Here is a 24,990-nt window from a genome sequence, read left to right on the forward strand (position 1 = left end):
GCCGGCTGGCAGCCTGCGCTCGAAAGGCGCTGCAACTGGATGTCAAAGCTGCGTCCTACCAAATGCAGGCAGGACTTGCTCAGAGCGTTGGAAAGGCACGATTTCACAATGCCTCGTTTTACGGCTTTGGAGTGTGCAGAGCTGAAGGGAAGCAGGGGCTTGTTGCCTCTGGGCTCAAAGGCCCAACATACGTGTTCGCTTGAAAAATGAAGCCCTATATCTAAAAACCTGATGAAATTAGCTTCCGGTAACTCGTGCGTCAATTCTAATGGTGCTAGGCACTCTGAAAACGTCGTTAGATGCTTATGTACACTAGCAGAAAAAGATTCTTTGTCACAATCAACGAACACAATGAAATCATCAACAAATCTAAAAAGCTTTAAAACGTTAGTTTCGCGAAGGCAGTCATGCTGCACCTTGTCACGTGTCGCTAAAAAGGTGTCACTAAGACATGGTGCTAGGCAGGATCCAATGCATATTCCTTGTTTCTGAATGAATGTCATATCTTTCCACTGCGCATACGTGGAAGTCAGGTACATTGTTAACAGTTGGATGAAGTTGTCAACCGATAAACTTGCATTATTCTGGAAGGCTGTTGCACCATGGCTATCAATACAATCGCGGACATTTTTTAAGAGACAATCGTGAGGTATGGGATAATACAAGTCCTTTATATCTACTGACAGGGCTGACATGCGTTTGCTGTTATTTGATTTTAAAAACTCAATTATTTCGTCCGAAATTTTTACCCTAGAGGAATCGTTAATTTCTAAAACACTCAACTTCTCCTACAAGAACCTTGCTACGGCTTGCTGCCAGGACTCCTTTTCCGAAACAATCACTCGGAAAGGGCATGCATCTTTGTGTGTCTTGCCACTGAAGAACATGTTTAAGGATAACTTCTCAGCTTTCTCTACAGAGTGCACTAGTCCATCCAGCTTTAACGTCTCGATAAACTTCATTGCCTTTGTCTTAACTTTCGCGAGTGAAAGCTTTTTACACTCTTTGAAACTTGTAGCAATCGCTTCTGAAGCCTTCTGAAGATATATCGTTTTTTCCACGACACAGAAGCCTCCCTCCTTATCGGCCGGTACGATGTTCAAGGCATTACCTTTCAGGTACCTAATGGTCTTTTCAACAGGTAGTGTCCTAGTCGACGACCTGTGACGTTGGAGGAAGTCAACGCCTTCGAAGACACACCTCTCGGCTTCAGCCCCTGAACGTCGCGAGACTTGGCAGACCATTTCCAGTAGTTCAGCTGGAGACTTCCGAGGTTCGGTGGCGAACTTTGGTCCGAGGCTGAGTACCTGCTGGGACTGCCTCGGAAGTGACACGTTCCCCAACGTGTGGACGTTGTTCCCAGGTCCAGCGTTCACTTTTGGTACGCACCGTCGAAGGAAGGGATGTGTTCGTTGCCACAGGAATTCTGTAGTATTGTTGATCATCACGCAGAATTGGCGCCATTGCGATGAAGCACTGGAAGGCTGCGTGCACTCTTGTGGCCGAATCCACGGAAATTCTTTGTACAGACGGCACTGCCTCTGGTACTCCGAGCGCAATATTTTGCACACTCTCCTTCCGTGCCCGGGCGAAGGTGTGCAGCTGCCAAACAGCGCTATAACTTCGCCAGGAAGCACCTTTTTTCGAATACAGAACCCAAGTTCTCTGGACTTGCAAGCCACATGGGCAATGATGGGAACAAGTTGCGACGGATACAAGGAATAGAGGAAAGGAGCGCCTGCAGAACTAGAGATATAACTTGCGAGTATGTTTTTGCAGGATAGTTGGTGCCTAAGCATTCTGGGTTTTTTGCGCAAAAGACACGACACAAAAGAAACGAGGTAGACAGGACAAGCGCTTACTAACAATTCAGGTGTTTATTGATGGAACATTTGCTTAAATACAGCAGCTGCTCTTATCAAACAAGAAGAGGGAAAGAAGAGCCTACTCATACATATATATCAGATCAGCACAGATCCCATCATCGCACGAGAGAAGGCATGTGTCGAGCTCTAATTCTGCGCAAGATAACTGATTTCTTTTTTTGAGAGCACAATTGAAGGATTGCTGACATACGAGTTACCCGATTTTCCTATCTCATTAGCCTCAATTATCTCTCTTCCAAGTTGTGTCTTGCACCAGCGCAGTACTGACGTTTTCTCGAGCACGGGAGTGCAGTTGCGGCAATTCCGAATATGCTCATCATTTTGCTATCTGACTTGTTCTTGACATCTCTTGCGTGCTCCCTCAGCCTCTCATTAAGGCACCTGCCAGTTTGGCCAATGTACTGCTTACCACAGGCAAGTGATATCGAGTACACAACGCTCTTTTTACAGGCCACGAATCGCTGCTGGTGCCGCTTCGAACAAGCGACAGCCGCATCCTCCGCATTCACTCTCTTGCAAATCCTGGAGAGTTTTTCAGGAGCGTTAAAAACCACTCTAACGCCAGCCCTAGCACCGATCTTCTTAATATTATGCGAAATTCTGTGAATGTACGGAATAATCGCCAATTTCGTCCGGTCAATTCGATCGGGTATACTGGCTGGTTTCTTCAGCAGGTTCTCGGCAGTTGATGCCAACAAGGCCGGCTGGCAGCCTGCGCTCGAAAGGCGCTGCAACTGGATGTCAAAGCTGCGTCCTACCAAATGCAGGCAGGACTTGCTCAGATCGTTGGAAAGGCACGATTTCACAATGCCTCGTTTTACGGCTTTGGAGTGTGCCGAGCTGAAGGGAAGCAGGGGCTTGTTGCCTCTGGGCTCAAAGGCCCAACATACGTGTTCACTTGAAAAATGCATCCCTATATCTAAACACCTGATGAAATTAGCTTCCGGTAACTCGTGCGTCAATTCTAATGGTGCTAGGCACTCTAAAAACGTCGTTAGATGCTTATGTACACTAGCAGAAAAAGATTCTTTGTCACAATCCACGAACACAATGAAATCATCAACAAATCTAAAAAGCTTTAAAACGTTAGTGTCGCGAAGGCAGTCATGCAGCACCTTGTCACGTGTCGCTAAAAAGATGTCACAAAGACGTGGTGCTAGGCAGGATCCAATGCATATTCCTTGTTTCTGAATGAATGTCATATCTTTCCACTGCGCATACGTGGAAGTCAGGTACATTGTTAACATTTCGATGAAGTGTTAACCGATAAACCTGCATTATTCTGGAAGGCTGTGTCACCATGGCTATCAATACAATCGCGGACATTTTTTAAGAGACAATCGTGAGGTATGGAATAATACAAGTCCTTTATATCTACTGACAGGGCTGACATGCGTTTGCTGTTATTTGATTTTAAAAACTCAATTATTTCGTCCGAATTTTTTACCCTAAAGGGATCGTTAATTTCTAAAACGCTCAACTTCTCCTGCAAGAACATGGCTACGGCTTGCTGCCAGGACCCCTTTTCCGAAACAATCACTCGGAAAGGGCATGCATCTTTCTGTGTCTTGCCACTGAAGAACATGTTTAAGGATAAATTCTCAGCTTTCTCTACAGAGTGCACTAGCCCATCCAGCTTTAACGTCTCGATACACTTCATTGCCTTTGTCTTAACTTTCGCGAGTGAAAGCTTTTTACACTCTTTGAAATTTGTAGCGATCGCTTCTGAAGCCTTCTGAAGATACATCGTTTTTTCCAGGACACAGAAGCCTGCCTCCTTATCGGCCGGTACGATATTCAAGGCATTATCCTTCAGGTACATAATGGTCTTTTCAACAGGTAGGGTCCTAGTCGACAACCTGTGACGTTGGAGGAAGTCAACGCCTTCGGAGACACACCTCTCGGCTTCAGCCCCTGAACGTCGCGAGACTTGCCTGACCATTTCCAGTAGTTCAGCTCGAGACTTCCGAGGTTCGGTGGCGAACTATGGTCCGAGGCTGAGTACCTGCTGGGCCTGCCTCGGAAGTGACACGTTCTCCAACGTGTGGATGTTGTTCCCAGGTCCAGCGTTCACTTTTGTACGCACCGTCAAAGGAAGGGAAGTGTTCGTTGCCACAGGAATTCTGTAGTATTGTTGATTATCACGCAGAATTGGCGCCATTGCGATGAAGCACTGGAAGGCTGCGTGTACTCTTGTAGCCGTATCCACAGAAATATTTCTGTTGCGCTTTATTTTACATCACCAACGTTCACCAACTCGCCCAAATTTCGGCTTTACTTAATTCGCGCCCTGGCGTAAAGACATATTCACTGAAACAGTGCTCACGACAACTACACGTGCGTATGAAAAGCATAAGAGGCTCATAGCGCTTGCTGCGTGGCCCTCTGCAGCCGCTCTAGCGTCCGTGCGCTTTTCCTTCTTTCTTCAGGAAACTTGTCTCGCTAAGCAGTTGCTCGGCGAATGTTAAGTTAACGTGGCGCCGAGCGGCAGTGGTGCAAAGGTGGTGCTGAACGCGTTTACTTCCGCGCACCGCAGCACGCTGTTGGCTCGCGTGGGCCAGTTGCGCTTCGTGGGCGCAACCCCCTGCTTTCATTCAGACGGCGCATTCGCGTTCGCATCTCGGTCAGCTGACGCCGGCCAGGGTTGGCCGATTTTGGCGAGCACGTTGTGGAGGATGACCGAAGAGTGCGAACACCTACGCCTGTAAAATACTGCACACATATATGTCAAGCGGGCAATGAACCTTTCCTACGCGCGTACCCGGCATGCATTTGCGCAAAGTTGGGAGCTACCCGTCGCCTGGGTAAATACAAAGCTCATGGTATACTTAAAGTGAGGAAAGAGCCCAGGCCGAAAAGTTCTCTTTTTTCCTGCTTTCATTCTCGTAGCGCTGTTACTTTTCCAGGAATCATGACAATGATTGAAACAATTTAAACCCCGCATTTCTGACAGCACCAAGCACCACAACAGTTAGGCGGAGTCACCGAAGTGGGAAAAGAAAACATTTGAGATATTTCTTACTCATGTCGGTAGCCCCGTATCCTGCAGCGAAGACTTTCTTGTTTCCTACTTCTATGTATTTTGTAGGTAAGCATATCGGCCGGACGAAGCGGTCGATTGGCATCATTTCCGTCGTCTGCAGAAAACAGGCATGGCTTATGCACTGAAATAACCGGTCGTTTCTTCGAAAATATGGCTTGGGCCGTAAATTATAACACGCAAATATACTGCGAAACAGAGGCAGCCCCGCTGTCCTAACGCGACTGAAAATATTGGTAGCACACACCTCCACATATCGTTTTTTTTGCTTTGCTAGAAATATGCATGTAAGATAGGGATAAATATGTTTTAAACAAGTGTTTAGAAACCGCCATGCCCGTTCACACCCCCCTGAAAACGTCGAATACTTATGAATCTTTGTTCGTAGACACTTTAACACCTGCTCGAATATATATACAATCTGTTGCTAGAAAAGAGCACGGCTACCTAAGTATTGCCTGATAGAAACAAACGTACATGGTGTCGTTCTCTTTACCAATGTGCACTGTTTGTAAGCAGTTAAAACATGTTCCTCGAATCATGAAACAAAAACGTCTAACTTGGCCGTTTTGACCCGAGAGCAAAGCAATCGAAAGTAATCGTTAACATGCTGTGTTACATTCTTGCGTGATAATTGGCTTGGTTCCAATAGAAGGAAGGAATGCACGCATCAGACAGGGCCGGAGATACACGGAACTTAAATCGACACTATGGGCGTAGTATTATCCATGAGTGAGAACACATACTAAATATATAAGGGCCATGTGTGGTATCGCATGCAGACAAAGCATTTTTTCCGTCAGCAGGGTTGTATTTTTTGTTATCAACGTTTTTGCTATCGCCATAAATATCCCCGAATGGTTTTCTATTTCAGTCTTAACTGCTCAATGAGAGCGATGCAAAAAGCTTCAAATAAATATTTTATCACGCATATAAAGAATAGACGATGAGCATAAAAATTTTCATAACAGTACTATTCCAATATTCAAAAATTTGCACAAGAATGCTGGACCTGCCCGACCTCGAAGTTCGCCCCAGCCTCATCCCCCCCCCCCCCTTCCCCTCGACCAGAAGACACGAAGAATTGACGACGGCGCCGCGACCAGAGCCATGACACTACTACTGACCCGAGAGGCCGCCTATATCAGAACAACGCTCTCCTGCAGGGACATTCCGTTCGATGCCTTCATGGTTCTCCACCGCCGACTGCAGATGACCTAGTGTAGCCAGGAAGCTTTGTGGGCCAGCGCTCATCCGATCATCCTCTCATCCACCGTAGTGGCAAGCCCTACACCTTCTTCCTTCCAACCATTCCTTCACGGCCATCGTTATGTCGTGCTTCACGTCGTCAACGCCCTTCAATCCCACCTGCTAATTCCAAGCTAATCCCACCTGTAGCATTCAACACCTCAACTCAAATCACTCTGTGCCCGTTCATTTCTAAAGGCTGTGCGCTAAAAAACGTAACAAGGAGACGACAGGAAAGAAGCGCAACTTTGAACTTTCAACTGTGAACGTTTATCGCACAGCCTTCAGAAATGAATATGTACCAATTAGCCCGTCAGAAAGTCTTACTAATTCTGTGCCCGTAGCCACTAAATCATGCAATCACAATCCGCCGTGTCGGTCTATCGGGCTCGGTGCCTGATAAGTTTGTCTGATGAATGTCATCGTCCTGCAAGCGCTCCAGTACACTGCGGGCAAACTGTCTGTCCCCATGCTCTCTCTCTTTTGCTGGCACCTGAAAAATTGCGCGATGGAACTTACCGCTTCTTTTAAAAGGATGATAAGTTTCGCTAACAAAGAAAACGAACACTGGAGACGGAAGGACTCGCGCGAGTTCCACCACCCTTGTCTCAGCTGTTTGCCTTGAGTGTTACTGCAATTAGTTGTCAATTTAAAACCGTGAACCAACAGCTCTTTCTATCCGCAGTAGACGATCCAACGTGATTATCTGTGGCCTACCAGAAAAAGAAGATGAAACTAGCGAGTCGTTAGAGCAAACTATGAACAACGCCATTATTGAAGACACTCTAGAGCTAGAAAAGGTTGCCATCGAGCGCATACATAGGATGGGGAAGCCCGCTGCAGACAAAACTCAACCGGTAAAAATGAAGTTACTTGACTACAGACAAAAAGATGCAATCTTAAGTCAAGGTATCAAACTCAAAACAACTGACTATAAAATTGGTTAGGACTTCTCTAAAAGAATACGACACATAAGGAAGATTCTTTGGGATAGTGCAAAATCAAATCGCGAAAAAAGAAAAAAGTATCCCTGCGGTGTGGAAAGCTTTACATCAACAAACGCGCATATATTTGGGGTGAAGAAAAGAACGACAAAGTACCGACGCAAAAAAAAAACGACACAGAAACATGCCGCCGAATAACCCGTCAAACTGCACGAGCCGCACTACCAAAGAATTGAGACTAATAAATGTAAATTCCCGCAATGTCCAATATAAAACAGAAGACTTAGAAAGCCCTCTAGTCGACTACGATCACGATTTGTGGCCATTATGGAATAATGGCTATCACCCGCTATATTCGATCATGAGATTGCCCCGCCAAACTACACAATCATCCGGAAAGACCAGCCTTCACGAGGTGGAGGCATGGCCTTGCAGATAAAAAAATTATCTTCACTTTGTCCTTCCCGAGGTGGACAACGCTGAAGCAGTTTTCTGCTTACTATTGTGCGATGGGACGTTGGTTATAACCGGCTGCGTTTATCGAAGCCCTTTCTCTGACGGTGCATGTCTTTCAGCAATTCAAGAATATATGCAGCGTCATGTCCATCAATCCAGGATTATTCTTGTGGGAAACTTTAACCTTGCCGCATAGACTGTGCCAGAATGCACCACATACCAGAAGCTTCAGAAGCGCTAATAGACATAATGCTAAATTTTAACCTTCATCAACTTGTCACTAGTCCTGCTCGCATTCAAGGTTTATCAAAAAATATTCTCGCAACATATTTCTTAGTGACCATTTCCCTATAAGTGAAGCAAAAATGAAAATTAGTGAAAGGATAGCTGACCACAGTATACCTATGTGCACACTCGAGCTCGATCATTGCACTGTCTACATTAAAAGTTTTTTCAACTTCCATAGGGCAAATGACGCCATCATACTTACCCATCTGTTGTCTGAGTTCGATTTTTTCTTGGAAAAATCTTCTCAAGAATCTACTGTCGTAAATACTTTATGGCTACATTTTAAGAACATTGTCCTGCACTGTGCAACAAATTTTATCCCAATGATAAAGATAAAACAGCACCTTAAGAATCCATGGATCACACGTGAAGTCATTCATGCTAAAGGGCGCGTAAAACGGCTTCGTAGGGTTAACAAGAAAAGCCCAAAATTATCCACAGTTTTGAAGTCAAAGTATGCAGTAATGCAGTTCAAGCAAAAACTAAAAGATTCGAAAGAATACTACTACACTGTCACTTTACCTAGCTTCCTGAAGAACAGCCCACAAAGATTCCGGAAACATCTGCGCAGTACTCAGCCAAATACAACCAAACAAACCAAACACGAGAAAAGTACAATGGCTAAAAATACAACAATTTCTTCCAGTCAGTCTTCATGAAAGATAACAGTTCACTTTCCGCTCTCCCCTCCCTTTCCTGGGTGTTTGATCCCTTAGCAACAACAGACGCCGGAACCCACAATCTCTTCTTCAACATTGACCCTAAAAAAGCAATCGGTCCAGACGAAATTCCAAATGAATTCCTAAAAAACTACACTGAGTGGTGCAGTAGATATCTAGGACAGATTTTTTGCAGGTCACTATCAACTGCTAATCTGCCACATGATTGGAAAAAGACTAAAATAGTACGGATCCACAAGACAGGAGACAAAAATAATGTTGCTATTTTCAGACCTATATCGCTTACCAGCACTTCATGCAAAATACTATAGCATATCATTTTAAAACGCATAACAATCGTTCTAGAACGCGAAGTATACTCTCGCCCCACCAGCATGGTTTTCGATCAGGCATATCAACCATCACTCAACTAACAGAGGTAGTGCATGACCTTGCTTTTAGTGTAAATAATCGTTCTCAAATGTACGTGATTGCACTTGATTTTTATAAATGTTTTGATTCCGTGAATCACGTCCAGCTCATTGCAAAACTAGAACAAGCTATTAGGAAGGGAGAAGTTTCCGCTTGGATAACAAATTTTTTAACAGACCGCTCCCAGTTCGTTTTGTTCGATCATACACCATCTGAAATTGTACCTGTCATTTCTGGAGTACCACAAGGCTCAGTGCTTGCACCACTGCTATTTCTTATTTTTCTTAACAATATAACCAACAATATAGGGTGCAAAATTAAACTCTTCGCTGATGATTGTGTGATATATAAAGAAATTAAAAGTCATGACGACCATCTTGTTCCTTCTGATTCCCTTAAAACGCTATCCGACTGAAGCTCCAAATGGCAAATGTTTGTCAGTGTCAACAAGAAGAAAACAGCCATCTGTATTGTAAAACAGATAAATACAGTATTGTACAGTAAAAAAATACAGTATTGTAAAATAAATAAAGTAAATAAAATAGAGAGAACCCAGATTATGCCTTTATGGCAAGTGTGTGAAATAAAAAAAAAACATTTCTCAGAAATAAGTACTTGCGAAGAAGGCTTGGGCATTCTGGCAGCAGCGGCAGCGGCAGCGGCAGTTGCGTGTCGGGCCTAAAGAAATCGTCTTGCACTTTACAGATACGCAGCCTGGCTTTCTGGAATCCATCGTCCACAGCGTGGCAATCACTGGACAAAGACGCTGCCTTCAAGCACTGTCATCAGATTGGTAAAACGAGCATCGGCGACAGACAGCACGTGACCGCCACACGGGTTATAAAGCAAACGCTGTTCTCCTGGGAGCGGCATTCTGGCAGCAGCGGCAGCGGCAGTTGCACGTCGGGCCTAAAGAAATCGTCTTGCACTTTACAGGTTTGCCTCATTTTCTAATTTTCTAACTTGCATCTTTCTTGCAAATCCTCATCCCTGCTGCTGCTGCTGCTGCCGCCGCCGCCGCCGCCATCTGCGTTTTCTTTTCGGGCCTTGCTGGCGTTCCTGTTTCTGTGAAAGTTTCATTTTGTGTCAAAAAGAAGAATGAAGAAATTTCGAAGCTTTTTCCAAGAGTTACGTGTTGAGATTAGGGCAGAACTAAAGCCTTTCAAAGAGTCAGTAGAACTAAACTGTCGCACGGAGGACAGAGGGGTTCGCACTGATTTAGAGGATATTAAACAAAGTATGAGCTTATTCAGTAAGATACTAGATGAGGCAAATCTGCGACTTGCAGCCACTCTCAGTGAAAATAGGTCACTGAAGAAGGAAAATGAAGCCCTCCGGCTGCAAGTGCGCTCATTGAAAAAAGACCACGATGCGTGCCAAACTAACCTTGTAAAATCAGAACAATACACAAGAAACCGGAACGTCGAAATGAAGAGCGTCACTCAGAAGCCGGATGAGAACCTACCAGACATCATTGATAAGATTGGTAAAGCTGTCGGTGTGCCGTTATCAGCGAACGACATAGACGTCTATCACAGAGTAGCAACAAAAAACAAAGATCAAAAGAACATTGTTGTGCAATTTCAGAAGCGTGAGAAACGTGACAGCTTTCTTGAGAAAGCTCACAAGAAAAGGATCACGAACGCTGACATTGGATTGCACACAAATTCCGCGGACGAGTCATCAACAGAAGAGCCAATCTATGTCAACGAACACCTCTGTCCTCTGGTGAAGAAAATTTTAGGGATGGCTATCGCTCGGAAGCGTGAGCACAACTGGAAATTTGTGTGGACGAGAAATGGCACTGTCCTTGCTCGCCGCACTGAAACATCGCCCGTAGTACAGCTATTCCATGAAAGAGATATCGATAAGGTTAATTCTATCGACTAAAAGGCGTTTGGCTGTGCGGTCATCCAGGCTTTCAGCGCTGTATCCGTTGATGATGGCAGACGACATCGTCCTTCCAGACACTCTAGCTGACATTGTGGCAGCAAACAATGCAAGCAAATCGACGAAACTTTTTCACGTCAATGCAAGGTCACTGGCATCAAAACATGATGACATACTTTTTCTACTGAATCCTGCGGTGTGATTTTTGATGTAATCATGTTCACCGAAACCTGGTATACCACTTACTCAGAACAATTACTGCTACCCGGTTACAATCATTCTACATGAATCGTCAGAATAGCAGAAGGGGTGGCGTATCTATCCTAATCTCGATGTCAGGTTTTGTTATAAATCACTATAGCGTTATCTGTGAACATTTTGAAGTTCTATGTATCAGAAATAATGCTAACATTTATGCTGTACTGTACAGACAACCCAACGGAAGCCTTTCTGAATTTATGTGTTTTTGTGACTCTGTGACGTTCCTTGTGTGTGCTACGAGGGTCCGCGTTCGACGGCGCGGCGTAGACGGAGCCCCCAGTGGCGGCGAAAGCACTCAAGGGAAAACAATTTAGCTGGAAGAGAGGAGATCGGCGACAGCCGGTCTCGTTTTGGAAGCAGCCAGCACACATGTTTCTACTGTATATGGCTGCAAGCAACTTGAGTGGGATTGCTTTCGGGCCTGCCGCCATGGACCGCACGGAAAAGACCCAGGTGACAGATGTATCCAATTACCGAGCCATACTCGTTGAGAGTGAACGACCAAAACGAAGGGGTTTAAGCACAACCGGACCCCATTTCCATAGTGTCGGCACGTGTCGAACGCCGCCGCTGCCGCCGCGGGGAGACGGGCGTTATCTTCCCCAATTGCCGTGACCGTGCCGGGGACAAAGGGGCCTCGTTTCGGCGAGCCTGGCCCCGTGACAAGACGGCGGGCATCATCACCAACCCTCCCGAGCACATCCATGGAAAGGAATGCCGATGGGTCTAGCCAACAGCCTGCTGTCTGGCACAGAACCGCTGATGTTATCCTGGCAGGTCTTCTGGGGAGGCTGTGCTTCGTGTATATGGATGACATAATCATATACAGTGACAGTTTTGAGAACCATTTGCGCGATATTGAGCAGGTTTTGGTGCGACTAAGAGGAGCGGGTCTCAAGCTGAAGCCCTCTAAGTGCCAATTCCTCAAAAACGAGGTGAAATACCTCGGGCACGTTGTTTCAGCTGACGGCGTGCGACCGGACCTTGAGAAACTACGGTGTGTCTCGGATTTTCCATCCCCGACTAGCGTCCGCCAGGTCCGGCAGTTTGTCGGCCTGATCGGTTACTACCGAAGGCACATAGAGGAGTTCGCCAAGCTCGCTAAGCCGCTCACCGCCTTAACAGCCAAAAATGTCGCCTTTCGCTGGACGAAAACGCGGAGGATGCTTTTGGGGCCCTGAAAAGGAAGCTAATGAGTGCACCGCTGTTGCGCCACCCGGATTTTAATTTGCCCTTCGTTATGGCCACAGATGCGTCAAAGCTCGCAGTTGGTGCCGTGCTATCTCAAGCTATCGAGGGCAAAGAACATCCCGTTGCTTTTGCTAGCCGACAGCTGAGCCCCACAGAGCAAAAGTACGGAGCTACGGAAAGGGAGTGCCTCGCCGTTGTCTGGGCAGTAAAGCACTTCAGATGCTACCTTTACGGCCGCAAATTCAAGCTAGTCACAGACTGCCATCCTCTGAAATGGGTGATGAGTGTCAGGGACCCTAGCTCGCGAATCGCTACATGGAATCTACACCTGCAGGAATACTGCTTTGAAGTGGAGCACAAGTCAGGAAAGACACATCTGAATGCTGATGCACTCAGCCGCACAGCTGCCGTGGCAGCTATAGATCAGTTTGTCCCTGTAGTCGACCCCGCCGAATTACGCACAGAGCAGTGCAAATATCCTGACCTGAAGCGAATAATCGAAAGCTTAGAGGGCGCACCGTCTCACCCCGAACAGCTAGGTTATTTCATTGGCAAAGACGGCACCCTGTGTCGGCGCACGAGGCCAACCAGGAAAGGGAGACCAGAGAAAACCGCTTGGGAGAGAGTCGTCATACCTCGGTAGTGGACAGAAAAGGTTCTTCGCGCGTTTCACGATGCGCCATGCGCCGGTCATTTTGGCGTAGCGAAGACACGCAGGCGTGTGGAGCGTTTGTACTTTTGGAGTGGCATGCGATAGGATGTTAGAGATTACTGTGCGGAGTGTCATTCCTGTTTCGAAAGAAAAACACCCAAGGAACGAAGACCAGCTCCAATTCAGCCGCTCCCTGAGGTTTCGGCTCCCTTCGAGCGGACAGGTATGGACATAATGGGCCCATTGCCCACGCCCACTTCCGGAAACAGGTACATTTTAGTATTTGTCGATCACCTTTCAAAATACGCGGAAGCGGTAGCACTCCCAGATCAGAAGGCAGACACGGTTGCAAGAGCATTTGTCGAACAGATCGTGCTCCGACATGCACCCCCGAGACAACCCTTGACAGATCGGGGAACGAACTTCGTGTCGCAGCTAATGAGGAGAGTTTGTGAGCTGCTTAAGATCGCTAAGAAGCAGACAACACCTTACCATCCGGCTTGCAACGGCGCGGTGGAGCGACTGAACTAAACCGTGGCCGGGTTCCTGTCGCATTTTGTTTCGAGCGACCAGCGGGACTGGGACTTGTGGCTCCCGTATGCAATGTTTGCCTACAATTCCGCAGCACACGAGAGCACGGGCGAATCGCCATTCTTTCTTCTCTACGGCCGAGACCCGGACCAGCCTAGTCAAGTGCCAGAGGGCCCCCGTCGTGTCCCATACGCTTCACTGGACGACTATAATGTTGAGCTAGAATCGCGCTTGCAAGTGGCGAGGGACATCGCAAAGGAGGCCTTAAAGAAAGCGGCTAAGCGCAGGAAGGAGGTGCACGATCGCAGTGCTAGAGACGTGCCGTTTGATGTGGGGGACAGCGTTTACATTGAAAACTGCCAAAGGCAGATTGGGCTAGCTCGTAAGTTCCAGACGAAGTGGAGAGGACCGTGCGAGGTTGTCGAGAAGCTTTCTCCGGTAAACTTCTGAGTCCGAGACGTGAACCGGCGCTTGATAAGGATACACGCAAATCGCCTCAAGTCGGCACCGGTTCAGTATTCACGAAATGAGGAAAGGGAAAGCGCGGATTTTGATGGGGACAGAAGTGAAGCGGAGTGCGCAGATAGTTCGCAAGAAACGCCCTCTCCTGCACTTGTTCGGCAGGCGCCTGAGGTGACGGCGGAATGCCACCGGATTTACTTCATGCACTGCTAGAAGAAGAAGCGCACGAGGTTGCCGCGCAGATAACGCCAGGAGAGGCTCCTGCCACGAGCACTCGCGAGTCTCAAAGCAGACAAAGGGTCACAGACTTACTTGGTATGACTCATGAAGGCCGATATCCGCTGCGAAATCGGAAAGCTAAGTCGGACTAATGGCGTAAAGAGAGCGGAGTTGTGAACTGGTTAGAATTGTGTAATGCCGCAGCTCATAACATTGCTATGTGCTTATGTGTTAAGATATCGGAGTTGGTAGTTAAACCTTTCTGTCATTAAGTAACACCTTCACAGGAGAGCATGCGGAGCGCATGCAGAACCTGCCCTACTTCTTTTCGTTATCTATATTTTTGTCTGTGCCGTGATCGTGCCAGAAGTGGGAGCTCCTTTGTAACTGTGGTAAATTTTTTTCGTCCAGTTTGGACTAGAAAGGAGAGGCTTGGGTGCTGAGTTTCATGTTTATCTGTAAAATAAGATCAGTGCTGCCCCTGGAGACGCCAGTTATGACAGCTGAGGCATATGGTGTTGTGCAGTGGTGTTGAGTGCAGCGAAGTGTTTTGTCGGACGCACTGTGCGAGGCGATTCAGAAAGCGAAGGGGAGCTGCATGGACTCAAATGTTCGGAGAACATTCTTCTGGAGGGTGAGCGAGTGTGACGTTCCTTGTGTGTGCTACGAGGGTCCGCGTTCGACGGCGCGGCGTAGGCGGAGCCCCCAGTGGCGGCGAAAGCACTCAATGGAAAAAAATTCAGCTGGACAGCCGGTCTCGTTTTGGAAGCAGCCAGCACACATGTTTCTACTGTATATGGCTGCAAGCAACTTGAGTGGGATTGCTTTCGGGCCTGCCGCCATGGACCCCACGGAAAAGACCCAGGTGACAGCTGCGTCCAATTACCGAGACATAATCGTTGAGAGTGAACGACCAAAACGAAGGGGTTTAAGCACAACCGGACCCCCTTTCTATAGTGTCGGCACGTGTCGAACGCCGCCGCCGCCGCCGCGGGGAGACGGGCGTTATCTTCCCCAATTGCCTTGACCGTGCCGGGGACAAAGGGGCCTCGTTTCGGCGGGCCTGGCCCCGTGACAAGACGGCGGGCATCATCACCAACCCTCCCGAGCACATCCCAGGACAAGGGACCACTTTCCCGGCCTTTTAGTGACCTCGCGTTCCGGCCCTGAGTGGCGAGTGTCATTTGATGGAGAACGGAGGTCGGTGACCCGCGGGAACCGTCAGCGGGCCAGAGACCGTCTTCCACCGCCGAAGCTACCTCGACGACAACCTTCTTTCCCTCGGACTCAACACGTGACGGGGGCGAGACCATAAGTGCGGTGGTGTGTTTGTGCACCCAAGTGAAAGCCCTAGGCCCCTCCCACTCCGGCGTGGGCGTCTTCACCCTAGGGAATTTGGGGATAAAGGGATATAAAAATCGACAAGGAGTACGGAAGAGAGAACGCTCAGGACGACATCGTTCGCCAAGGGTGCCTTCAGCGCCGAAGCCCGACGGCGTGCAGATTCTGCCAGCAACCGTTCGAGCTCAACTCCGGAGCCCCTCCATCGTCCCCATGAAGTCGTCGGCACGTAAGCTCGGACACCCCAGCCTCTGATGTATAATCAATAATCATGTATAATTATTGAAGATATCTGTTGTTTAAACTGAGCCATACGGTGTCTCTTTGCCTCTCCGTCCCGTGTGGACCTGCGCATTATGGGGGGTCGTCACAACTGTTTGCTATCCTACGCCAATGAAACAGCAGGCATCCTTACAATTGGTGGTGACATGAATTTAGATATTCAAAAAGAAACTAGTCCAGCTGCTGACATTTTACTCATCATGGAAAGCAAATTATGGTTTCCGCAACGTCATTACCGGTCCGACGCGAATCACTTGTTCCATATCAACCCTACTTGACTTGTTTATTACTAACCACTCTGCTGACGACATTATATCGGGAAGACTCAGCAGTGACATTAGTGATCATTTGCCAATTTTCTTCATTATCAAGAACACTCGGCCTTCCAAACCTAATAGATCAAATACAATAACATATCGTGAAATTACGCCTCACACAATAGAGGGCTTTCAACATGCAATCATGCAGACTATTTCACCTCTTTTCCAATCAAGTCACATCGGCAGCACAAAAAGTCGCGTAAACCTTGGGTTACGCGCCAACATGTCAAGCTTATTAAACAGAAAAACAAACTTTATCATTCATTTATCCTGTCTCGCGACGAATCAAAATGGATGGAATTCAAGTCTTTCAGAAACAAACTAAATAAGAATTTTAAGGAAGCAAAGTACAGCTACTATCTGCGCATTTTTGACGGCAAATGCTTGCGAAACGGTGACGTAGTGTAGAAAAAATTAAATGACATCCTCAATAAAAACAAACAAATGGCAATGATCGACAATCTTGTTATTGATGACACAGAATTGAGCGACATAGATTTAGCTAATAAATTCAGCAAATTTTATGTTGAAGTTGGAAACAGTACATACTGCTCTGAAGCAGCCAGAAATATTTCGAGCGTGCAAAATACCTTATTTTTTAGCCCCGCTTCTGTATCAAAGGTAACAAGGCTCTTTCAGGCCTTTTAAAAAAAGCAGGGCTCATGATTCAGATGGTTTAGAAATTAAACCAATCAAGCAAGTAATAGATGAAATAGCACCGGTTTTAACACACATTTACAACATTTCACTCTCAAGTGGAGAATTTTCTCTTCAAATGCAGGTTGCTAGGGTAATAATAATGCACAAAAGTGGAGATAAAAATGTACTGACAAATTACCGCCCCTTGTCTATACTGCCCATATTTTCAAAAGGATTGGAAAAAGTAATCAATTCACGCATTATCGCTTTCGCAGAAAAGTACAATTGATAACCGAACATCAATTTGGATTCAGGAAGTTTCGCTCGACAGCAGACGCTCTCTTAGTTCGTAAGGAAACGGTGTTAGGGAACTTTCAAAATAAATTAGCGACACTAGGAATCTATATCGACATCAGAAAGGCATTTGATTCTGTTAATCATCTCATACTAGTTGACAAGCTGGAACGATATGAGTTTCGGTGAATTTCTCATCGCCTAATTAAATCCTATCTTCATGGGCGTCACCAGTTCGAAGAATTAAACCACCTTAAGTCTAGTGTAAAACCTGTGAGATCCGGAGTTCCACAAGGGAGTATACTGGGACCTATCATGTTTCTTTTTTATATAAATGATATTGTAAGAGAGTAAAACCAGTCAAAAGACGGGACACAGCGAAGAGACGAGGCACACACACGACGACTGGACTAGCAACTGTGCTTGTTAGAAAAAAACAGACTCCCAGGAAAAGTGGCAAAGTTTGCGCAGCTCAGTTAACAACAATCTACATCAAAAGATAAGCTGTAATCTAACGCCGTTGCGAAAGGAAGCTAAGTTCCTTCTGCATGAGGTAGATAGAAGGACTGCTGATACAATCACCTCCTTGAATACTAATGAGGAACGCTTCGAGGATTTCGCGCTCAACTTTTCCCTTGCCTCTGCCGACATTACTAACATTGGAAAATAGCGGGTAGCAACCGCATTCCCGGCAATGTCGAGGCAAGTTAGCGCTGTCAGTAGGGGACAGAGAGTTGTGGTGTTCTCTTAGTGTGTCATTAATACATCGGCCTGTTTGCCGATGTATTAATGATGGGTATCCTGCTTCCCTGCACTTGATCACTTGGGATAGGAGACTGCTGCTCATTTGATGAAGACAAGATTTGTTTACTGCCATACTTAAACAACTAGTAACAATTCGAAATTTAGATATAGCAGAGGCCTTCCATATCATAAGAAAGACAAGCTGTTGGAAAGCACACCTTCAGTAACCCTAACCTCCAAGGAAATGAGCCTGTTGCACAGGGGATAGCATATCGGCGATAACTGCACGAGCCTTTGATGCGGTGTGTTTTAACTGCATTTTTAAATGAGTACATCTGTGTATGACTATGCGCATGTGCGTAGTTCTTGTATACGCATAAATGGACCTGCTTGCTTCAAATAAAATTTAGTTGTAAGATCAGCACCTTGTGTGTGTTCCCTTCGTTCTTCGTCCTTGTTGCTTAGCGCTGTTTTAATATTATGGAGCATTTCTAACTCGCCAATCTGCCGTTCTTCTACAGTCATCATCTTCGTCGTGTGACTCGTCGTCTTGTGACGTCACATGGTGTCGTTTCTTGCGGCCACTTTTTTGCGGATATGACCTTGAACGTTAGCCTATAGTGCATTCGCATTAATAAAAGAAGCCGCTGGCTTCTACACAGACATAAATAGAATGTGCCTCTGTTGGTGTACTACAGTCGCAGCTTGTTAAGTGTTTTCGAAGGCAACATACGGAGGACTGAGAAGAGCATTCTCGCTATGCAGGATAGAGCTAGAAAGTCGGAATATAGAACATATGTGTCTGAATAACCGTCGCATTGGAAAGTACATCGACGAGCAGTTTCTTTATATTCGGTAACTATTCTCAAGCCTGAAAAGAGTATCGTGAATACCCCCGACCCCCTTATCCCAATTTCTAGTAGATGGTGCCGACGGTCTGTGTTTTTGAATCGCCAGTTCGTACATGAATGAGCGAGAGGCTTCCAATACGAACAAGTATACACGAAACAGGTTGTCAAATACTGACACATAAAGTACTCACCGACGTACTGGTGTTAACCGCGCATGGGACACCCCTGCCCGCAGGCCACATACTCTCTGAGGATTCATCCCAGATTACAAGCTTCTCCTATTGCGACAGCGCATTATTTGCGTCTGAACGAAATCTAATGTACGTCAAGAACATTTATAATGCACTAGCCTTTACAGTGGCACTTAGAAATAGACTCAGAAAAAGAAATGTTTGTAGGTCGCCTAATTATCATTTCCCGATTACACTGCTGTAGCACTAGGTCTTGTGAATTTCACTGCTTCTAATCTCCCACTATTTCGTGCGGTTTGCAGCATGCTCGTCTCAAAACCCTTCCATGAGACGGATGAAAGTTGATTAAGACCACGCTTTCAAACTGCAGCGTGAGAGACTGGCAGCTTAACACGCATGAACGCGGCTACGTGACGAAGACGGCGACATTGCAAACACACCTCGGGAGCTTGACAGTTCGTACAGGCAGGATGTTAAGATTTCTCCAAACTGAATGTTCATCTTCGGGAAGTGTATGAACCGACCAACTTTAAACCGGAGTGGCACTGCCTCTTGGTGATATGCTCAGCCTTACCTCGCGTCCCTGTTGCTCTGCCTTGTGGCGATGTGTTTCGTGGCGTTTCCTAAAAGCTTTGTAAATAATTTAATTGATGTAAATAGAATATATTTTAAATTTAACACCAAAAAAAGCTGGAGCAATGGCGTAGTGGTCAGAAGCAGCGGCCAGCGGAACTGATTTTTTAGCGCCATCGCGGGTTCGGATCCCGCTCCACCATCTATAGAGGTCGATTTCTTTGTTGTCTTCCCCCTTGTGATGTCGACTTTCCGCCGCAGTGAGGCTCTTATGCTATCCTTAAAATAAAACATTATTCAGGTCATTTGAAAATCAAACGGGTGGCTAAAATGTAGCATTTGGTCTGAATGATGGTAATCACTAAATCCGCGATTCTGTCGTGAATGATTCCAGTAGTTGCCATTTCAATGCTGTAGCAGTACCAATCAAAAGTGGTTGCCTGTCCGAAGCACGTTTCTAGCACGTGGGCCACTTTCGTCACGTGACGTTTTGGCGTCATCCCAAGCTGTCCACCGCATTGTAAGCAAATTACCCACGGTGGCAGTTCAATTAATGATCAGTCGCCGGAGATTCCCCAGGAACAACATCTAACAAGCCCCACCAATGGCCGCACCTGCCATCAGAGGCCAGTGGCGCGTAGCTTAACCGCTGCACCTCCTCACCAAGAGCGGAATCAGTACTCCCAGGTAAATGCGAATGTAGACAATAACCAGTTCAACCGCAGTACACGTCTAAAATGATACAATATCACTCAAAACGACATAGTATGAAATATATCAACCAATGTAAGCAAGTTCAGACCAGCAAAATCATAAAAAGTCAAGACAAGCCATGCAAAACCAGAAGTAATGACCAGAGCGTCCGTGACTTTTTTTTGCTCGCACTTCTACGCATTACCCAATTCCCTATTATGCCTGAAAGAAATTTAGTTCATAAAATCAGGCGCGCTCGCTTACGTGGTCGCACTCTTCACAAGGAACAGAAATAAACAAAGAGATGTTAATATGTTCCTTTTATTTGGAAAGCAGTACAACTTTTTTCTTTTCTAGCACATCGTACAGTGCAATGCGGAGCGAGCGATGATTCAGACCAAGGTGGTTAAGCTGCTCCTTATTTTCATGGTAAAACTACAGCAGCTGGCTTTTTCTACCACATTGCGGCACTGCTTTCCTATACCGCAATGCCAGCGAAAATAGACAATTGAACGATGACACCACTGTAATGAAGTTCTCGCAGTGTGAATAAAAAAAATGCCACACCAACGCTGCCAACAGGCTTTGATTTAAGAGTGTAATTTCGTTGAAGCATTTTTTGCGCGGCAGCCAGTGTTTCGAAACCTCACTGAGCTGAAATCGTGCTTCGTTCCGGGAAAGAAGACTTCGAAATTTTGAATTCAACAGCTTTACCAGGTATAATTTCAACGCGTTTTGCTCTGCACTGTGTTAATCAGACAGACTCGGGGCTGATAATGAAATTGTTGACTGCGGTACCCCGGTTCTCGTTGGGCCGGCGGCCACCCGCACGGCCCGGCCAGTGCCCCCCTGTTAGCGGATTATAGAGGGCATTTCACCTAAGATTTTGCGCAATTTTATAAAAATAGGCTATTTGAGTTAGAAGAGGGCGTTTTTCGGAATATAACTGCCAGCGGTGAAGTACATCGCGGGGACGGAGGTGGTGTGCGGCACCCGCGTTTCGTGTTCACCTCGTGCACCTACAGACTGCAGTAACTACATCTTCCCCGGGAATCTCCACCTTAAGACGAAGCGCTTTAAAACAGGAACTCATAGCTGGCTGCACAAACAAAAAACGTAAAGCATGGAGTACGGATCGGGCCACCACCCTCACCCTCAGACAGTGCACCTTGCCCTCCCTCACCCTCAACTCATCATGTCTTCCTTTCCTTGCCCTCACCTCACCATGTCTTTCTTCCTTCGCCCTCGTTCTCACTTATTTTCATCCGCCCATCCTCCCTCACCCTCACCTCACCGAGTGAAGCCCTCATGAGGTGGGGGTGAGGACGCCCTCATGAGGGCTCGCCCTCGTGAGGATGCCTATCTTTGCATTTTACACAACAAATGCTTATTCTTTCTCTCTAGAAAGAGCCATTACAGTCTTGTTTAGCTGTCGGCAGTTAACCGTGTCTACAATTACAGCGTTCTACGCGCGAGGCCCGTTTCACATGCATGCAATTTTCGCCTGCGACACTGCGAATTCTGTCGGTCTGCGACTGGGGAGGGCCGTCGGTCGTGTACCTTATTGGACAACAACAACGTCGTGTACCTTATTGGAAGTCTTTGTCACAAACATACCTGAACACGAAGTTGTTGGTGGCGTTATAACGTCTTCCATAAGTGACCACTTGCCTATTTTCTTACTCTCTAAAGAAACGCTAAGGAAACATAGGGACGGAGCCGATATAATTAAAGCATTTGTTAATGAAAAAACATTGAACACATTTCGCAGAAACCTGTGTGCAGTAAACTGGGAACCATTGTATAGCTCCCCGACCGCCGATGGTGCTTATGAAGTATTTTTGAGATTGTTCATTGATGCATACTCAAGTTCATTTCCAATGAAAACTTGCAAAAAAAGAAGAAAAGTTCGAAAACCTTGGATCGATAACGATTGTTTGCAACTAATAAGAAAAAAAGAAAGGCTATTTACTAGGTTATTGAACACTCGCAATCTGAAAGACTGGGAAATTTTTAAAAGGCGTAGAAACAAAACGAATGCTAGGCTGCGGAAGACAAAACAGGTCTATTTATGCAACTACTTTGAAGTTGGTAGTGCCCCAAAATCTGAACATATATGGAAAAAAAATTAATGTGCTGCTAAATAGAGCTCCTGTGATGGAAAATATTAATGAAATCATATTGAACAATAAAGTCATTAAGGGAGCTATGCTAGCAGAGGAATTTAATACCTTTTTTTTTGTAAACTTGGTCACCAGCACACATTCCTCGGAGGCAACAAATGGAATGATTAAAAATCCACAAAGTCTTTACATTGACCCTACAAGCGAGACTGAGATCTGTGCCGTGTACCATTCACTGAAACACACTTTTGCTTGTGATATTGATAGTATCCAAATAAAACCGGTAAAATATGCACTAGACCTCATTTTCTCGCCGCTCACATACTTATAAAATATTTTCCTCTCAACAGGCACTTTCCCCAGGAAGATGCAAATCGCTAAGGTAGTCGCTATATTTAAAAAAAGGGACAAAAATAATTTGTCGAACTATCGGCCAATTTCCATCTTGCCAGTTTTCCCGAAAGGGCTAGGAAAACTCATTCACACACGAATTACCAAGTTTGCAACTAAACATAATTTAATTAATCCCACTCAGTTTGGCTTTAGAAGAGGAATGTCCAAAGAATATGCTCTTTTGGCTCAAAAAGAAATAATTTTGAAAGCAATGGAAGGAAAATATGTAATCGCAGGTGTCTATACAGACTTCTCGAAGTCATTCGATAGCATAAACCATGTTACTTTGTTAAAAAAACTGGAAGTATATGGAATACGTGGAATACCTCTCGAACTCTTAAAGTCTTACCTCGAAAACAGAATGCAGTGCGTTTTCATGCAGGAAATTTTATCCACTTGCAAACCAATAAAAGCAGGTGTCCCCCAAGGGAGCATACTTGGCCCCCTATTATTTAACTTGTACATAAATGATATTGCGAGTATTAGTTGCAGCGCAGAATACGTAACATATGCAGACGACACGACAATATTTTTTCGCAGTCGTTCCTATCATTCTCTTCAATCTGAAATAAACAACACTCTTGAAAAACTGGCCACTTGGAGCGCAATAAATTCTTTACAGATTAATGTTAATAAAACAAAGGCAATTATTTTCACTACCAGACAAGCAGCCAGCGCTCATGAGATGACGTTCACCTTAGGCGACGCAGATATAGAAATCGTAGATTCTGTCAAATGTCTTGGTGTCCACTTTCACAAAAATATCTCCTGGGACATGCACGTTGACCACGTGACCACACAAAAGCTGCTGATAGCAAAAGCTTCTGTGGCAATAACTAAATATAAATCGTACTTACCGATGGCCCTTAAATTACATATTTACCATTCACTTTTCCTTTCACATGTTAACTACTGTCTCTTAGTGTGGGGCAAAACAACAATTGGTAATTTAAATCGCATACATGTCCTATCCGCGGCATAGCAAATGTTCATTATCGTGAACACACGCCCAAACTTTTCATTAAATTTGACATTCTTTCCATCCATCATATGTACTCATTCTACTTTGCAAACCGATATAAGTATGACTCGCATGAAATTCTCTGTACACTTGCAAACTTGACCCCTCAAACACGACACTACAATACACGCACTAATCTAATTTAGAAAATTCCTTACTCACGTTTAAAAATTTCTGAACAAATGCTCCGTCATGCCCTACTGACCCTACTAAACCACCTTCATTGTCAGGGAATAAACACCAGCACCATTAACAACAATATACTTAAGCCCTTCTTTGTAACGCGAGAGTGAGCGTGTGTAAATTGTTTCATGTATTTTGGAAATTCTCTTTCCATTGTAAAATTGGCGTGCTACCACGGCTGCCTTGTATATATTGACTTTTATTTGTGGCTTGAGAATTAGTGTATATTATTTTGTATTGCATATTATACGTACTGACTGTTACACTTTCTAATGTTTAAAGATGTATATTTCTAAATCTTCCACTGTATATGCCTTGTAAACAGGGGGCTCGAAGCTCGTCAAGTGGAAACTTCCACTTTTTCTTCGAGCCCTCCTGGTCCTCCGTTAATCTTTTTCTGAGGAAGAAATAAAATATTGATTGATTGATTGATTGATTGATTGATTGATTGATTGATTTCTAGTCGCATACAGCTTGCGATCGAGTTACGTCCGGTTGGAATTCAGTCGCAGCGTCGGTGTGTTCGCTCTGCGACTGGCCATTGGGGAGCGCCCAGACGGCGTGCGACGTGCGGTCACTTGAGAGCTGTTACCGCGATGGAAGCAAAACTGTTTATTCTAATCAAAACATACAGAATAATGCCTTGCATCTAAAAATACGCTGGTCATAAAATCATCACACATTCCGTGTGATGTTTCTGTCGCGTTTAATAATGTGCTGTATATGCAAACATCAAGAAACCTTGCCTGTTCACTGACCGAATGCGTTGTGTCGGTGTCGCATGTGAAAGCAGTGACCGAAAATCGCACTGCGGCCTCACCGACTACACCGGATATTTTCGGTCCAGTCGCAGCATTTGAAACAGGCCTGGTGCGGACAATGCGATTGCAAGGCGATCGCCCAGTTGTGACGGACTGTTGCGGTCTTCAGTGCACTTGCTGCACTCCAACGGGACAGTGGCCGCTTCAGTTTTCTTACTAGTATTGTAGTGTATTTGGGCCAAAAACAATTAAGGATTGTATTGGATTCGCCGTTCGAGCGTAACGGCTGCACACTAGACGCCGAGTTTAATTTTTTTTCATTTATTTACCACCACAATATACATGGTGACAGGGTGTTCATAGTAAAAGCGGCCTCTTGGACCGCTTGACCTGGCCATGGACAGCCGGCTGCGAACATTGGC

General features: G+C 45.7%; 1 protein-coding gene across 3 annotated transcripts in view; it reads right to left on the reverse strand.

Annotated features, from left to right (window-relative positions):
- LOC144103810 (trypsin alpha-like) overlaps positions 1 to 24,990 on the reverse strand; it is a 609,247-nt gene that overhangs the window by 209,597 nt on the left and 374,660 nt on the right. For all 3 annotated transcript variants that reach the window (XM_077636512.1, XM_077636511.1, XM_077636513.1), the window contains one exon: positions 4,909 to 5,023. In XM_077636512.1, coding sequence (XP_077492638.1) covers positions 4,909 to 5,023 — 115 coding nt within the window. The remainder of the gene's footprint in view (positions 1 to 4,908; positions 5,024 to 24,990) is intronic.

This window comes from Amblyomma americanum, chromosome 9, assembly GCF_052857255.1.
Source record: "Amblyomma americanum isolate KBUSLIRL-KWMA chromosome 9, ASM5285725v1, whole genome shotgun sequence".
Classification (NCBI taxonomy): domain Eukaryota; kingdom Metazoa; phylum Arthropoda; class Arachnida; order Ixodida; family Ixodidae; genus Amblyomma; species Amblyomma americanum.